The 18,232-nt window shown below is 43.1% G+C and overlaps 1 protein-coding gene across 2 annotated transcripts in view; it reads left to right on the top strand.

Annotated features, from left to right (window-relative positions):
- The window catches only part of phactr2 (phosphatase and actin regulator 2), a 52,685-nt gene that overhangs the window by 22,529 nt on the left and 11,924 nt on the right, over positions 1-18,232 (top strand). For both annotated transcript variants that reach the window (XM_080450038.1, XM_080450039.1), the window contains exons 2-7: positions 5,430-5,615; positions 7,355-7,429; positions 8,144-8,284; positions 14,563-15,112; positions 15,487-15,653; positions 17,300-17,456. In XM_080450038.1, the coding sequence (XP_080306164.1) occupies positions 5,430-5,615; positions 7,355-7,429; positions 8,144-8,284; positions 14,563-15,112; positions 15,487-15,653; positions 17,300-17,456 (1,276 nt within the window). The remainder of the gene's footprint in view (positions 1-5,429; positions 5,616-7,354; positions 7,430-8,143; positions 8,285-14,562; positions 15,113-15,486; positions 15,654-17,299; positions 17,457-18,232) is intronic.

Below are 18,232 nucleotides of genomic sequence, written 5' to 3'. Positions count from 1 at the left end.
CAAATAAAGTCAGTCAGGCTAACAGAGATACAGTATCAGTAATTGGCCAATGTAAATATGCAACAATGTACATATGTTAAATGTGAGTGCAGGGAAAGAAGAAAATGTGAAACTGTCAGTGTTTTATTAGCACTCAATTAGCATGAAAGCTAATAACTAAAGGGCTTCCAGTGAGTTGTGACATGTAGGCTGATACACGGTACCATCATGTGCTCTAGTCATCTTGACTTTAACAGTTGTCTCTGGCAACAGCACACCATCATACTTTGTAACTTGGTCATAAGGAGGTGTTGCTGGATGAAAATAACTGCAAAATATTTCGATTGAAAAATCTGTTTTCCCGGCAAGTGGCATAGTCGTACAACAAAGAAAAAATAAGATTTAATGCGGCTACTAGGTCTTATGAGATTTCCAGTGTGAAGGCAGCTGTGTGTTAATGGTGGCCTGCATGCTCCAGAGAAAGTCTTTGGAAATGGAAGGAATGACCTGAGTGCTACAACCACAACCGATGCCCAGTAAAGCCTTGTCTTTCCCCTCTCTTTCCTCACTTCTCTAGTCCAGCCCTCCTCTACTCCTCTCGCCTCTCCCCTCCTCTTCTTCCTCTTCCCTTACCTCCCTCCTTGCCAACCATCTGCTCCCCCCACTCCCTCTCTCTGTCTCCTCCTTTTCCCTTTTTGTGCAGCTACTTCTCTCTCTTATTCTCTTCTCTTCTCCCTCTCTCCTCTTCTCTCGTTCTCCCCGCATCCCCTCCTATGTTTGTGCGGGTCTGTTCTTCCCTCCCCTCTGGTGACTTGCAGTGAGGAAAGGAAGCCTCTCCCTTTCCCCTCCTCCTCTCAACGCATGTTGTTCGTGCTGCATGTTTTGCTTTAGTCACCAATATAATGGTCACAATATGCCTGTTTTATCCTGTATTATAAAACCCTGTCAGTGATTATGGGAAAGGCTTAATTTTCAATTATTTGAGCATTTTTTAAAAATGTGGTATGATGTCTTTAATGTAGGCTGGTGGAGGTTTTCCAGCGCATTGGAGACTGGAGCAAGCTCTTGACACAAAGAGCGCATTGGGAAGTGTTATGTTAGATTTTCACAAGTCGTCCTCCTCATAAGAGAACGATAGGATTCAGGTTAAACATCCAAGTTTAGATTATTTCCAAGAATAAAGTGGTATCAAACCATATTACTTTGGCTTCGGCTATTATAGTCCACTAACACAAACACACACAGCTACACAAGTGTTAACGTTTATTACCAAAGTGAACTCTGCACAATCATTTTTACAATGATAGACCCTGTAAGAGAGTATATACATTTTTACATCTTGAATCATCATGCATTGTTTTTTCAGATTTTCCCACCCAGCTCTGATCCTGGCTCACTCTCGCAGCATGACATCACCAAATGACTCATGACTCACAGCTTTTATAATAAAAGGCCTTGGTGTGAAAACCAGCATATCATGGAGGCTTGTGGACTAGTCAAAAGTGGGGATATGGGGATCGATTGTTTGTTTCCTGACATACAGGAAGCAATAGGATTGACCTAAACCGGCAAGTCTCAGACATTCTGTAGTCTTGCTGCACTAAAGCAGGCAAATGGCCAAGCTAGCGAATGGATTTCCATTTTAATACTTTGCCTATGTGCCCCTCGAGACAGTATTAAGCATGAGACAAATTGGGGGGGACAAAACCTTGGCGTGGAATGCTTTTAGCCTTCTCCCACTCTCTTCTTACCACTTCTATCTTGGTCCGCTACCTGATATGTTAGATTTCAGATTTGGCTACAGATGTGCATAGCTGAGTGTGTGCTTCATGTGTGGCTTCTTGCAGTTTTCCTGTTTCAGCTTCAAATATTACTGCTACATGCGGTGCTTCTATGGTTGAATGGTTAGAGAGAGCACTGACCATATTCATGACATTTCCTGTTGAAGTCCGAGTAGGCATAGTTTCACAGCTAGTACAAACACTAACTAACGGCTTTTGTGTCAGAAGTTACCTTTGGTCACACCAATATTAGTTTGTCAGTTCAGAAGGATTGAAAGAGGTGGCGGTGAATAGTTAACACCCAAAGCAGTGTGGAGAGCACAGAGAGGAGTTAACAATGCCACTTGAGAAGGACGACATCTTTGTACAACTGGTCCACTAACTTCAACTTGGATCATTAGCTAGTTTACGCTGTTGACCGTCCACCTGTAACCTTGTCATTAACTCCATCCTCACTTCCCCTGGCTCCCTCAATCTCCCATCTGTTTCCTGTTTGAGTTTCTCCCTCTACTTATCAGACCTGTGTGTCCGACTTTCCTCCTCGTCATTTTAGCAATAGTGTCCTTGGGGCGTTCTCTACTCCTCTCCTCTCCTCCTCCCCTGGCAGTAACAAGTCAATCTATTGTGCTAGTTGGTTCCCACCAGTGGTTTCATAGTGGAGGACGTTAATGGTGATGATAATTGCTGTTACTGATTTCCCTGTCATTAGAGGAGCTGCACACAAAGAAGCTGCTGAAATGCACCTATTGTTGTGATTTGATATCACCTGTTGTTGTGATTTGATATCAACATAGGAACAGGAAATGGGTGGACTATCTGTGTGTGTTTGTGCTTGAGAAAAATTGGTGTCTTGGGAGAGAGTGCACTGGACTCTCTTCCTGGTTCTCCCTGTTGGTTTCAGTCTCAATCTCCATGTTGTTTTTGGTGGGGTCTAGAGATGCATGTCCTAGCCGTTTCCTTGTTCATGAACCTTATTTAATATAAATTGTTCAAAACTGAATATCCAAACACACACCACAGAGGAGCTCCGCTTTGACAGCCCACTTAATGTTGTTTCTGGATGTGATGTGAAATGAAGAATGTGAAATATCTGATTTAATCAGTATTACTTCCTTGCAAAACCAGGGGCAGTGAGTTCAAGTAGGGTCTTTACATTACATACTGTAGAGCGTCTGCAGCACAAGTTTCTAGTTGAGTTACACTGATGTACTGGCCAAACATCTTCTACATCCTGTTTGATGAAGTAATTTTTTTTTGCCAAAACCACATGTCCTGACAATCTCTACTCAGGCCATCACCAATCTTAGTGAGCAGTCAATGTGTTAGCGAGCATTTGTGTACTTTAACAACTTAAGCCCTATATACTTCAGTTGGCCGGGGGTCCCCCAGGGGTCTACCCTTGGTCCTCTCCTTTTTTCCCTCTTTTCACCGAAAACAGACGATCTACAAGCTCACAGCGTGTCGTAAGCTTGTAGATGTGCTATTTATTTTATTATGACATAGAGGCCTAAGAATGGGACTCTAGGGTTCATCTGGTTAAACAGACATTTTGAGACCTTCTTGACGGGACTGGCCCCTCACATTGAGTCACTAATGAAAAAAAACATCATATGACCGATGACACACTTCTCATTCTCTCATTCTCTGCTTCTCTGTCCGTCTGTCATGTGGCTCTGTCCATCATTACACGACGAATAGTAATTGGTACTATTTCCAAAGGTACTTTTCTCTGTGACAGATGTGTGTGAGCGTTTGGAGAGGAAGTGAGGGTAGGTCTGTCTAAACTCAATAGAGGGAAATGACAAAGACACAGACCTAAGCTTTCCAATTCCTTTTCCTACTGGCTTAACAATTGACCTTTACCTTGAGCAAGAGGACTAGTGGAGGTTCCTTATACTGTAAGGCTGTTCTTGCTGTTCTTGCAGTGCAAACTGTACACTACTGCACTGTACTGTAGTTCCTGTTAACGTGTGTTTACTACTGTGACGTTATGTCTAGCAATGCTGCATCCTGTCTTTTGTAGTACCACAATAATACAATTTGTCAAATACTGTAGAAAAGCCAATTTTATTACACACAAACATATCTTGGTCTATTGTGTAATAAATGTTCTATTAAACAACATAACAAATATTTTTCTGTGTAGCCTTCACGTATGATCTGAATACACAGAATTTGAGTTAATCACAAAATGCTTAATTTAGAAAAACTTCCTCCTGTCTATGGAAGAATCCAGCATTTTCAGGCAAAGTTCAGTTTAAAATAAGGCAGGACACCAAACATTGGTGGTGCTGAGCATTGTTTTTAGTGTGTGATTTAGTGCCATTGAAGGGAGACTGTTAATGCAGAGGCAGAAAGAAACCTCCCACTGCCGAAAGACCGAGGAAACAGCACACCTCCTCTCTTTCCTCTGCAAGGTTCCGGCATGTAGGGAGCACACACGCAAAAAGTACATACACACGCAAGAAATAGGCGGACAGGCAGACTTCTAACTTTCCAACAGGAAGGGGAGGAGCCAGGGAAGGACAAGAATCAAGCCAAGATACACACACACAGTCACGCACACACACACACACACACATGCAGTCACACATGCACACAGGAAAAACAAAAACTTGCTATGGGGGAAAACAGTTTCCATTTCATGTTGTAATGTATATAAGGAAAACCTGTTATTTTAAAGTGGACTAATGAAAAGCTATCCATCCGTATCACTCACTTCTACACTAAATTGAAATTGTGCTAAAGATCCAAACGATCAACCTTTTCTCACAGAATCAAATAGCTTGTTGCTTATGCAAGTCACATTCTTCCTCCTTCACTATAACTTCCGGGATTAATAAAGTATATCTTAACAGATACAGTATGGGACCAATGCTTATGCCTATACTTATGGGCTCAAGTTGTCAATATTTGATAGTTGTTGTAGAGATGTTGTTGAGATACCTGCAACTTGCGTATCGGGTAGACTGGCATACTCGCTGTTACGGATATCAGCATTTTCAGGCAGTATCAGCAGCTTTTTCCGATACTGTTACCGGTATCGGAACTCTAGATAGTTTGTTCCAATATTAAAGCTACAAGAGAGTTAATTGCAACTGTAATAACACCCGGGCTCCAAACCCGGGTCTCGCACATGGGAAATCAAACCAAACATCTACCGCTCATGCAAGAGCAGAGGGATTCCACCCATGGGAGATATGAGCTTTTGAGCTTCAGGCAGGGCTAGTCGTAAACAAGTAGGTGTCTATTCCAACACTAGGGTCTAAATTTCTTAACCCATTAAAGCCGGGGAAGCATCTGTGTCATTTTAGATTTTTGCGTTGGCTATTCAAAAACAGCAGATATATACGAACTCTCAGCGCGTCACTTCGTGCCGCACTGCGAGCTTGTACATCAGATATTTTTGAAACATTTTGAAAAATCTCGAAAGCGTGAGAACTACTGGTTTAGAATGCATTCGTAGAATCGGCCTCAGGTCTTAATGGGGTTAATGGAAGAGTAGTGAGACCTGCTGCAGGCACGCCGTGCCTGTTGGAATGCATTTCCCAACAAGTAAGCTGATCACTGACGTGTGTGTGTGTGTGTGTGTGTGTGTGTGTGTGTGTGTGTGTGTGTGTGTGTGTGTGTGTGTGTGTGTGTGTGCACGCGTGCGTGTGTGTCTTTTAGTGGATGGATTGGAGAAAACATCCTCACTGGCCAACTGTGATGTGGTGGTGGGCAGCGCCACTCCGGCCCAGAATGCACCGGGCGTGCGGCAATCGCGTGGGAAGCTCTCGACGATAGGGAAACTGTTCAAACCCTGGAAATGGAGGAAGAAAAAGACCAGCGACAAGTTCCAGGACCTCTCCAAAGGTTGGTGCATGAGTGTGTGTGTGTGTGTGTGTGTGTGTGTGTACTTCTACTACGTCTTGACTGTACAAAAAGCAAGTCCTTTTTGATTGAATGAGTGTATGCCTAATGGATTTGGCTCACACAGAAACAGTGGATATCTCAACCGCAAGACAGTTTGTAATAAACCTAAAAATACTGGTGGTGTGAACAATACCACTTTTTCATGATTCTTGATGGAGCTTTTAAATGAGCGATCAACAAGGATGATTACAACACTACTGCACAACATGCTGGTTGTGCGCAAAATATATGTCGAAAAGAATCAAATAAATCAAAACAGGAGAACATATTTTAGTCAAACCTAGCAAAACCAGGTATCGTGACATTCTTCAACATCTTCAGTTCTACACATATTGCAAAGTGGACAACATCATGTATCACAGTTTATATTACCCTCTTAAAAGAATGGACGTATTCATTTCAATCACTGTCGTCCAGTCATGTATTACAATAGACCCTTTTCACAGCAGCCATATTGACACGAAATAGTACGGTTAACACAGGTGTTACCAATGGTGCTAATTAAAGTTCCATTCCATTTAGCGAGGCAGACCCTTTCCAGTGAGCCAACATGCAATAGCAGCACCCTGACTCCGTAATTATTACCATAGTATCACCTGTGTTTACCCAAAGTATTTCATGTAAAAATGGCTGCTGTAAAGGTCTATTTGTTTAAAATGTTGTCAAAATTGGGTTAAGGACTGAAAAGCAACTGAAGACAATAAAAGAAAGCAAAGACTCTTCCCCTGTTTTATGGCCAGTCAGTTATCTGATCGTTCCTCTATTATGTTTCCATATTTAGGCGTCATACTTGCCTGTCTTGCCTAGTTGGTCTCAGGTTACCGTCCAGGTATGAGAGTTAGAGGGACACAGATAAAAGAGAGAGGGTGAAGTCAGGTGACATGTAACATTTTTTTTTCTGTTTCTGTCACTGACATCTGCCCACTAGACATAGACTCAAGTGAGAAAGACAGTGTTAAGAGAGAACTGAATGTGTGTAAGAGAGTGTGAACAGCATCCAGTATGAGACTAGTCTTGCCCTGAGGCTAAAGTTGTATACAGTCCACGGTAGAATTCAGAGAAGGTGACATATTATATAGTCAGGTTTTTAGCCTTTGCATAGTAAGCCACAGCCAGCAACATCAGTGTTAATTTAACTCTGGGAGTGTGCAAATGTAAACAATTATGTCTCTACACTCTCCGAGTTATAAATGGGTAAATTAACACTGAGAATTGTACTGTATAGGTCATTCATTAGTTATTATCATACATTGTCCATCTGTAATCAAGTATTAAATCTCTTCTCAAAACATACTTTTATGTGAAATACTTTTTATTTTCCATGTCTTATTTCTCTCTCTCTCTCTCTCTCTCTCTCTCTCTCTCTCTCTCTCTCTCTCTCTCTCTCTCTCTCTCTCTCTCTCTCTCTCTCTCTCTCTCTCTCTCTCTCTGTAATTAATTTGATCATTTTATTTATTTTATGTTCTCCTGTTTCCACATTTATGTATTTTATTTCCTTTAATGTCCATGTACTATCAGTGTCCTGTTTCTTCCCCAGTTATACTTTGTTTCATGTCCAGCTTATAAGCAGTTACATGTTTTAAACAGTGCTGTAGTATTCAGTTCTAGGGAGAAAGAACCTCTTGTTTTCCTCCTCTGTATTATTTCTATGTAAAATGTCTGACATTTTTGTCTTTCAGTTCTAGAGAGGAAGATCTCCACCCGGCAGACCAGAGAGGAGCTCATCAGAAGAGGAGTACTCATCGCTGATCAAGGTTCATCTGCCACTCATCCACTTATTATTTTGCCCAATTCACACCAGCAGCGGCGCAACATTGGCACTTTCTAATTGAGCATCGAGTTTCAATGAAAAGTCTATGGAGACGAGTGCCTCAACATTATTCCACAGCGCTGGGATGCTCGATAGCAAAAAGCATAGCTTCAAAGTTGAGAAAACCTAAACTTTGCTGCTAGTGCACTAGTGTCCAACCAATCATGGTTGGTCAAATGCCCCAGGCGTCCCTGGCCGACACCATGGATTCCCTCTAATGTCATCTAATGTAGACCCACCCTGACCTCACCTCAAGTATGAAGTAAGAGCAAAATGACGTGAATAGGGATAGATTTTGTGTTCATGTAGGCATGGCTAATTTCAACTGTAAGTAAAGGCTGCGCTGGGGAAACTCCACGGACACATGAAAACAATGATTACGTTTAGGCTTGGGTTTGGTGTGGATAAGGTTTGGTGGACGTTCATCATGCGATAGCAGCGTTAACGTATGTACGTTTGTACACCAAATGGATCCATTCTAGAGTCTACCCATTGGAATCACCTGATGTCCCAGGTCTATCTCTAACTTGATTACACTGCTTGGATAAAAGCCAGCAGTACTCCATGTCCAGCAGGACTGGAGTTGTGAACCCCCAGAAAATAGAGATTCTCATATCCCAGATAAACTGCTGATCACACTCTGTTTGCTATCCTTCAGATGAGCCGGTCGGCAGTGAAAGCCTGAACGGCCATGCCATGCCCGACGGGACTTCAGAGAAAGTGAGAGTGGATATTGAGTTGCCAGAGACGCCATCAGAGGAACACACCATTGGGCCACATAGCACTGAGGATTCAACAGGTGACTGCAACAATCTACCAGCTTCTGTAGGACTGTGTCCAGGGGCATGCATACTGGGGCCTTAAAGGGATACTTCACTTTCGGGCCGGGGACACATTTAAAAAAAATATTAAAAATAAATGAAAAAAGTTATGGAAAATTCATGGCCCCCTCACGACACGCAGTGTCCTACTAATGTGTGAGGGGGCCATGAATTTTCCATAACTTTTTTCATTTATTTTTAATATTTTTTTTAAATGTGTCCCCGGCCCGAAAGTGAAGTATCCCTTTAAGCCAAATGTATGGTCTGTCACACAACAATGTCACTCATCAATAACCAAAATAATTAAGTCTGCACACTGGGTCATGAGTGGATTTTAGTGAATAGATGTGCATGCTTTTCAAGCTAATAAGCTAGACTTGTTAGCTTGAAAAACATGTTTTTTTTTATTATTTTTTTTACAAAGGACACCATTGTGAGATGGTGTGTAAATTAGGCTTTACACATGGGCTCACCCATGGTTTTACACTGGATTTTAGAAGCCGTGCCTTAGATTAGCCATTTATGGGTGCAATGTTCATTGTATGGTTTCCTGATGCTGGATTAATGACCAATTCTAGGACATGGAGTGGTTAGCAGGTCAGGTAGCAGGTTAGCACTTAGCAGGTCCTAAGACCAATTTCCATACTTACCACAAATGGCAAAACTACATTGAGATTTTGATATCCTCTCTTATAGACTGTGAACTGTTTGTGTACCAGCAGTAAACTGAATGACATTGGTTCCTCTTTGGGAGCCTTGACCTTGGCTAATGTGTTCAAATAGATACACCCATTATAAGCCTCTATAGCAGGCACGCACAGGCTGAATAGAGCAATAATCATGACCTAATGCCTTCCCCTACCTCCGGAGACCACCCACTGGTCTACTATCTATTGCCGCTAAAGTGTTTTACTGTTTTCATCTCAATCCTGTTAGCATTGAACTCGTAGCCATTAGGAGACCTGTTTGCCTATTTGTCGATATCCCAAAAAAGGCAGCGGTGTAGAGCATAGCAGACACATGGACATGACTAATGCACTAGCAGCCCGGGTGGCGCAGGGGTAAAGTACCTGCGCTCCAGTGAACACAATTAGCTGTGTTCACGGATGGGAAGACAGCAGGGGAGGGAGGGTGATCTCTGTCGTTGCACTAGTAGCGACTCCTACAAGTTAGTCGGGGCGACTGTTCAGCAAGGAGCAGAAATAGGATGGACAGTGTGTTCCTCTACATGCATTAAGCCCTCCCGGCTCCCGCTGAAGACATGTGGTTGTCCACGCCCTTCCCAGACCAAACTGTAGGGGCTGGCACTGACAGGGAGTATAGAGTACATGTACATTGCGGGAATTGGCAAGGTGACTGACTAAATTGGGGAGGAAAAAAGAAATAATAAATAAACAACAAATTAAAAAGACATCTAAATTCAGAATGCACTAGTAAAGACACACACACACACACACACACACACACACACACACACACACACACACACACACACACACACACACACACACACACACACACACACACACACACATTTTTAATGCCATCTTACTATTATTATTATCCTCCTGACTTTATTTTTTATCAAAAGGGGGTCAAAAGTATGCCCAATAAAAGCCTATTATTGGGCAATGGGGATCCTTGGAGACGCTGCTGTGCTGCTGTGCCAGAAGCGCTTCCCTTAAGACGCCATAAAAATAAGGGCAGGAGGATAATAATAATAGTAATATAGTAGTAGGATGGCATTAAAACAATGCCCCCCCCTTTTTTTTCTTTTTTTTTTTTAAATGTAAATTTCGACTAGTCGACTAGTCGACTACTACTTGGTCAAATGAGTCGACTAGTAAAAATCATTAGTTGTGAATGCCCTAACACACACACACACACACACACACACACAGGTTTCCAGTCTGCAGAGGTTAACAGTAAGAATTAGTCCTTCCATGTCCTGAAAACCCCAAACATCACATTGCAAAACATCACTGGAGGCTCCTCCTACAGAACTACAATTCCCAAAAATGAGATGTTCTGGACTAGAGATCAATATCATCCACTCTCACCACTGGCTGTGTACGAAATCACTCCCTACTGCACTATAGTGATTACGAATGTATAATGATAAATATTATACCCGATAGCGGACTCATTTTATCCCACAAGGCATTGTGTATAGTAGGGTACAACCAAGCCCCCAGAGTTGCTGAGAAACATTGAAGCTGCCACCCCAGTGGCCAAAGCTGGAACTGCAGGCAGGGAGAAATACATGCACGCGCAAAACATACTGAGAGATATTTATATTTATACATATAAATATGTAAACATATTATACATACATACATATGCATTTACATATAAATATGCATCTCGAGTGTATTTAATAAATATCTCGCGTTCAATCCTTGACACACGGGCTGCCGTAGAACGCAAAAAGGACACTAGTGCGCATGCTCATAACTCTACGTGTGGTCAAAATCGAACCAATAATTCTACTTCCGGCAGGTTTCCGGGTGCTACAAAACGCCACTGAGCACATTCATTGAAATGATAGCTGGGGGCGGGGCAATCCGCCCTCTAGTTATATTATACCTCTATGGGTACAACCGACGGTCACTATGGCAAACCCTATACCATCATGCATTGCGCTGAAAGAAAAATTTAGACTTTTATCTGGCACACGACAGCAATAACTTAATTAACGGTTGTGTTTTTTATGGGGCTATTATAGTGCAGATGAGTTCACTAATAGCCCCCTACATACAACTCCCTATAGAGGGAGTACTGAATGAGTCAGTGATTTTAGACACAGCCATTGTCTCCTCTCTCTTCATCTCTTCTTCTTTCTCTTAACTGCCTACTTGTCTGCTGACCTGTTTGTGCTTCTGTTTTTTCCTAATCCTTAATCTGTCTTTTTTCCTTTTGGCTAACCGTAACCTCCTATACATTTTACCTCCCTCTTCCTCCACCCCGCTCAGAGAGACGCAATACTAAACCCCTTCCTCGGGGTAGCCAGGCGCGGCCACGTGAGGTTACTACTAAAAAAATGCACTCCGCCACGTTACCCTCCTCTTCCAAGGCTGTAGGCAGCGCTACGAGCACTGCAAGGCACAGGGACGGTGCCTCGGGTGTAAAAAAGACAGCTAAAACCACAGGCAAAACAGGCACAGCCGCACAAGCTAAAACGAACCCTCGGAGTACTAGCAACACTAGTCGCGGGACTGGTAAGTGGGACCTCGGCTGATTGGGACTGGAGCCTGTATGTTTTGTCTGTGTTCATCTGTCTACACCAGTGGTTCTCAAACTTTTTCATGTCAAGGACCCCCAAAATGATATATTTGACCCCCATCTCAAAATATTTTGTTCCAGGGACCCCCAGAAGCAAAGATTTGAGTTACAAATGTTGTCTTTAAAAATATATTCAAAGATTTGCACAAAATCAATTTATTTTCACGATTTTTCTAAAATTGCAGATCTACAAGCTCATGCTATGAGCTTGTATATCTGCTATTTTTTAATAGCCAAAGTATAAAGGATAAAGGGGTTGAAATGATTGTGACGCTTTATTAACACATTTTGCTGGGGACCCCCTGGTACCCCCCCCCAAGGATCCCTGGGGGTCCCCGGACCCCACTTTGAGAACCAATGGTCTACACAGTAAAATCCTCAGTGTTCATTTAACTCATAAGAGTATGGAATCTCACTCGTCTGAGTTAAATTAACACCAAGGATTTTCCTGTGTATGTGCCAGCAAGTCTGCCTGTTTGTGGAATGCACCTGTCTTACTTTCTGAAAATAAGTCTCCAGACTCGCCATGCATCCCTAACGTGTTTGTGAAACCATGTTTTCGTGACCCTCCTACAAGCGGTAGTGCCCGTGCTTGCGCATCTGTGACAACTGTCAACTGGTTGTGTCCGTAGTGCTAGTTAATCCCCTTCCTTCTTTCTTGTAAATGCTCCCTCCTTATTTGAAAGGGCTTCATGTCAAGTGAGTAAGCAAAGGAAATTATTGTCTCCGCCAGGCCGAAGGCGTGGTCGAGACTATGTTTTGCACCCTGTCCGTGTGTGTGTGTGTGTGTGTGTGTGTGTGTGTGTGTGTGTGTCCATGAGCAGCTAATCTCTGGCGAAACTGTGCACACACACTCCCTGGATGTCAGAGCAGAACCTCTGCCCCAAATTTTTCAGATCGGCCTGTTATAGCGCCACCAGGGGGGCGATCTTTGCAAAACAATTTTTGTTGATCTCTATAGTCCGATTTTCCATATTCCATCCTGATTGGCCCACAATAACCTACCTGACCTGGCGGAGACCCAGTGCCGGCCCTGAGCAATTTTGCTCAGTTCTATCCAGGATAATATAGCCTAAATAAGGCTATTTCACAAATACAAATAACTAATCATGCAAAAGCCAAATTGAAAACAAAACTATTAGACTAATTAATATGAATGAATTTGCATTGGGCGTTAGCTAAGTAGATAGCATGGTGTTTTATTCTCAATAAGAGTAATCTCCTGTCATCATAGGCGGCGGGTAATGAAGGCTAGGGTAGGCTAAGCCTTCCCAAATGTTATGCTGGGAAATTCTGGGAATTGTGCAAATTATATATAATATATGTGTGCAGCATTATTTAGTAATTTTTTTTTTTGATAATAAATCAGTAAAATCAGGCAAAAATAAGAATTAAATAACCTAACCCTAACCTAACCCTAACCCTATAACCGAAATAAAGTAACCAAAAACCAAAAAGAAACTAACACAATCCGCCCAGAAACCGCAATCTTTTGCCGTGCACGCTAAGCGCACGTGCACGGATTTCGGCGCCCGTGTTATACTGTACTGTCTGTACCATTGCAATTAATGAACAGGTTTCTGTTTGGGATGAACGCAGCACTCTTTACATTATCTGGAATGCATCCTTCTAGCAATAAAGGTCTTAATATCTTTAGTTTGAGACACTTGAGCTAACGTGATCACCATCACATACTGCAGCTCATGGCTCTAGCTGACTCTAATCAAACAGTTTATTAATCTCAGCTGTGCGTGTTTCTTTTAAAGTGGTTTTGCACGCTGAACGCGCACACACCCACTAATGCTTGTAAACAAGAAACCTGTCTATGTACATCCTCTGCGTTGCCACAGAGAGTGAAAAACAAAGAAGGTAGAACACAGTAAAAATCCTCAAAGTGAATTTAACTCTGTCACACTGTTGAAACTGAAAGGTTCCTAACGCCAAATCAAATGGGTTCAGATCTGAGCCAAGTCCGAGGAACACTTTTTCTAGTTCCCTTTCAGTCTCTGTGAGAAAGCAGAAGTGAAGAACAAATCTTTCTGTACACACTTCTCTATTTGTAAAAGACTGCAGTGAATGACTGTACAGTACATATTAGTGTGTGGGCTGTGTGTGTGTGGACACCTACATGCATGCTTGCATGGGTGTGGTTTAAATTCTGGCATGAAGTTAGGCAAGATTTTGTCAACATTGGGGTAGGCCTATATGTTACTGCACACGTGTGTGTGTGTGTGTGTGTGTGTGTGTGTGGGGGGGTGTGTGTGTGTGTGTGTGTGTGTGTGTGTGTGTGTGTGTGTGTGTGTGTGTGTGTGTGTGTGTGTTTCACCCACAGCATGGTTTAAACTATGTGGTACAGACCCTGGAGTAGTGCATGACATGTGATGTGTATAGGCATTCATGTAGACTTTTTTGTATGTGCAGTCACAGGAAATTGTACAATAGCAACTTCATATCTGTTTAGAGAGCCTTCTAGTCATCACCCCTGTCCTCAGGCTGAGCTTGAGAATCCACAATGGGTGATTCACTGTTAAGTGCATCTTTGCTACGCTACTTTATATGTGTCCTCTGTGCCAAGGGGCTGTGCAGTTCTGATTGAAAATGATTAATTGGAAGCCAAGGTTTTCCATGGCTGATAGCATGTCATCAGAGGACAGCATCTTTGTTTATCTGTGTATTAAATGTAGAAATTACATTGGAGTTACATGTTTCTGAATTCAGACATAACATTTTTAAGGTCTACCAGGATGCTACTGTGCATGTGGTAAGAGGGGATTTGTTGCTTTATAACATGTCAGTTTTATATTTGTACATCTAATATGGGTGAAATTACAGTAGAAATGCCTACATACCGTAGTGTATATTAATTCATCTGACCTCTGATGTGCTGTAGTATTTTAGTACTGTGTAACTCTACAATATGATAACCTCAATCTCTCTTCTCTCTCTTTCTCTCCCGTTCTCCTATTCTTCTCAGCCAAAACATCCCATCCAAAGAAGTCGGGAGGCGCAACAAAAACCACCTCCTCCTCTGCTTCCACCCCTCGCTCCCGGGCGTCCAAGGAGGGAGCCGGAGCAGAGGGGAGGACCACCAACCGCAAATCAGAGACTCCCCGCTCCTCCCCCTCCTCTTCTGTAATTCCCAGGCCCTCTCCGGAGGTCGCTAGCGTTCCCGGAGGGCTCAGGTCCCAGCCCCCTGCCTCAGCCGCCCAGACCACCACACCTGTAGCTTCACCTCCTGGGGCAGAGGCGAACCAGGCGGATACCCACCCCGCCCCAGAGCCCCAGCCCACTCACGATGCCTCCTCTGCGGGAAAGGAGGTCAATGGCCACTGCATGCCCGCAGATCGGACTCCTCACGTCAACACTACCACAGAGGACACCTCCTTCACAGAGGGAGAGACAGACGGCTCCTCAAAGGAGGAGAGACGGGGGAGGGCGAGAGGGGAGGGAGGGGACCGGGACGAGGGAGCAGGAGAAGATAAGAATACAGGTGGAACAGACTCTACTGTACAGAACAGCCAGAGGTAAGGATCTCTTGGAGGGACACTCACGTTAATACAAATTTCCCATGTCCCATGTCATACAATGGCCAGTATAGAAGTAAAAGAAGAAAAACAAGTAAATATTTCAATCTTCTTACCCTAATTACAACGATTTGATTATGCAGTTGATTTCAGTGAAAAGTGTGACTATTCCTGTTATTTTGTGGGTGTGGTGACAGAGTAAATATGCAGTTACAGTACATTTTTATATCTGCATGGAACATTATCAGGGTTGAGCAATTTCAGAGACATCTTGAAACCATTACATTTCTCTGGAGCCTCCAATCTCTCTCTCTCTCTCTGTCATGTTTTAAATCAAGTTGAGTTGACTCCAAATGTATAACTGTGTCCTCCAGGCCATCAGAGGATGACACTGAGAAGAAGCAGGTAAACGTGGACCAGGCTGAGGTGACTCTGATCCCTGACCAACGGAGGTACAGCCAGGCTAGTGACTCGGACTCGGACGGACCGATCTTGTACCGCGACGAGGAAGAAGAGGAAGAAGATGATGAGTTCACAACCAGTATGGGACCAGCTTATTCTTTTTTAATCACAGCATTGTATACAAGCATACAGTTATAGCAAATCACAAAGGCTACATGTCACCCATAGTCACTCATAAACACATGTTGGATACTCATCACAGATGTGCAACGTCATGTATCAGAGTGGATTGGAGAAGAGGTTATGGGAAAGGCAGAGGACATGTTACGATTTACGGAAAATGAACAAACGCTCGCACACTGCTGGGCTCCATTTGAACTAAGAAAAGTATTTATTGCACCCTTAAAGTGCTGTGTGATGTTTTGGGCTACACAGTACACACCTTTCATCAGACAGTCTGATGAAGGGTGTGTAGACCGTAACGTCACACTGCACTTTAAGGGTGCAATAAACACTTTTCTTCAAATGGAGCCCAGCAAGCATTTGTACATTTTCCCTAGTATTATTATTTTTCGCTCAGCACCTGCCCAATCATGGGTGTGGATGTGCATGTCTTTTGTCTTTTTCAACAATTTACTATTTAGGCATTCCAGAATGATTTAGAAAGTGCAAGATCGGAATAGATGGCATGAACCCTACAAACAACAGGGTAAATGGTCAATAGAGTGCTGAGAAATCAATTATGTACTACAAAGTAACTACTGCAGGGTACCAGGTAAACATCAAACCTAGCATGTGTCTAAAAAAACATGCTATGGATAATATAAAGCATTTGTGGACAGGCAAACAGTCAATCTACATAATATACATGATGTGTGAACAAGTAACCAACACACATATGCCTAGATAACTAGAACTAGCATCTATCAAAAAATGGGGGCTAGGTTTTAGCCCGATCCAAGTCCCATTGACTTCCATTATAAAACACTTGGAATGTTGCCCAGGGTGTCTTAGGGAAGGGGGAGACAAACGTCCTGTATCAGCTGAACTAATTGTGTGGGGTGTAGGGGTATAAGGGTGGATCATGCCTTGGTGGTAAGGGGGTGCCATGCCTATGTAAATGTTAGGATGTTGAAGACCAGGTGTGCCGCAGCATTCTGGATCAGTGAGCTCCTGAATGGTGCCGCCAGGGCGGACATCTCCAGGATTTTGTTTACATTTCAGACAATGACTCATGCACGCTCGTTGTGTGTCACAGGGAAGTAAATTGTTTAGTTGTTTGTATTATAAAAGCTACAGTTAGTGGCCATCCCATTGTACTGTAGCATGCAGATGGATTGTCATGTAAACTTAGCAAAGCAAGTGACCTGATTACCTTTTGATGAGTTTCTAAATAAATGTTTTAAACCAGGATAGGTAATGTCCTGATACACGCCAAGTTGTAGCCTGTTTGTAAGCACCAATAATTTCATTAGTAATTGCAATTAAATTACCACATGTTCTATTTAATTGTAACTGATTAGTCACATTTATTTTGTAAAGTAATTGTATAACTCCTTTATATGTTATCCTGTCCATCGGACTCTTTTCAATACATTTCCATGCATCCTATGGTCTTTTTCGTTAATTTTTTTACATTAATTAATTCAGATGCCACTTTAAGAAGCCTCCCCCTCCTGCCCTTTGTCATCGCTATTACCCTCAGGGTTACTAACAGCTGGCTGCCGTAGTAGATCTTATTCCAAGACCTCAAGGCCACATTTCCCTTGTGTATCTGCATTCCAGGCTCCCTGGCGACAAAGATCAGCCGGAGGGACACGCTCAACATCAAGCTGAGGAACCGGCCCAGCCAGAGAGAGCTGGAGGACAAGAACATTCTACCACGCAGCTCAGAGACAGAGAGACTTGAGCTACGGCAACAGATAGGCTCCAAATTAGTCAGGTACAGCGCTGCACACACAGACATTTGCCATGCAGGAAACCATACCCAGTAGTGATGTGCGGGTCGGGTTTTTTCATGACCCGCCCCGGCCCACCCCGCCACGGAACCCAACCCGCCTCAAACCGCCCCGCGAACCCATATATAAATCTATGAGCCCCGCGGGTCGTACCTATAATTCTGTAAAATCATGAAGGTTAGAAAATACACCTCCTTCAAGTGTATTCAAACTGTTTTATTGTTATTATTCTTATTCTTATTAGGAATAAAGACAAAACAAGAGCATGTGATTTATTTTATTTTTTTGCGTGTGAGAGCAGCTGACCGCTCACCCGCAGCCCGCATAATTGCCTCTGAAATCCTGACTCGACCACCCGCGCCGCGGGTTGACCCGCGGCGCCCGCGGGTTACGGGTCGGCCCAAATGGACTGTCCATGTTTACTCTCTGAGTTAAATGAACACACTGTACATAAGAAACTATATATTACGCACACATGCCGTACATACACACACACATGAATAATAGATGAAGAAGTTTACCGCGGCCACATGAACACTAGCGTCCCTATTCTAGGCTTGTAATAATAGTAATAGGCAAACGTTCAGTTAAAATAGACGATCTGCAAGCTCGCTCACAACACGTCATAACATGGCACGTTGCGAGCTTGTAGATCGGCTATTTTCGGTGAAGGAATTTGGTGTAGAGAGAAACAGGAGGGGGGCAAATATAAAGCCCTGGGGGACCCCGGTCAAGGACGTACAGTATATAGAGTTGAGTT

Source organism: Gymnoscopelus braueri (genome assembly GCF_963280865.1).
Source record: "Gymnoscopelus braueri genome assembly, chromosome: 14".
NCBI classification, from domain to species: Eukaryota; Metazoa; Chordata; class Actinopteri; order Myctophiformes; family Myctophidae; genus Gymnoscopelus; species Gymnoscopelus braueri.
The sequence above is the reverse complement of the archived record's forward strand: the minus strand, read 5'-3'. Positions and strand labels throughout refer to the sequence as shown.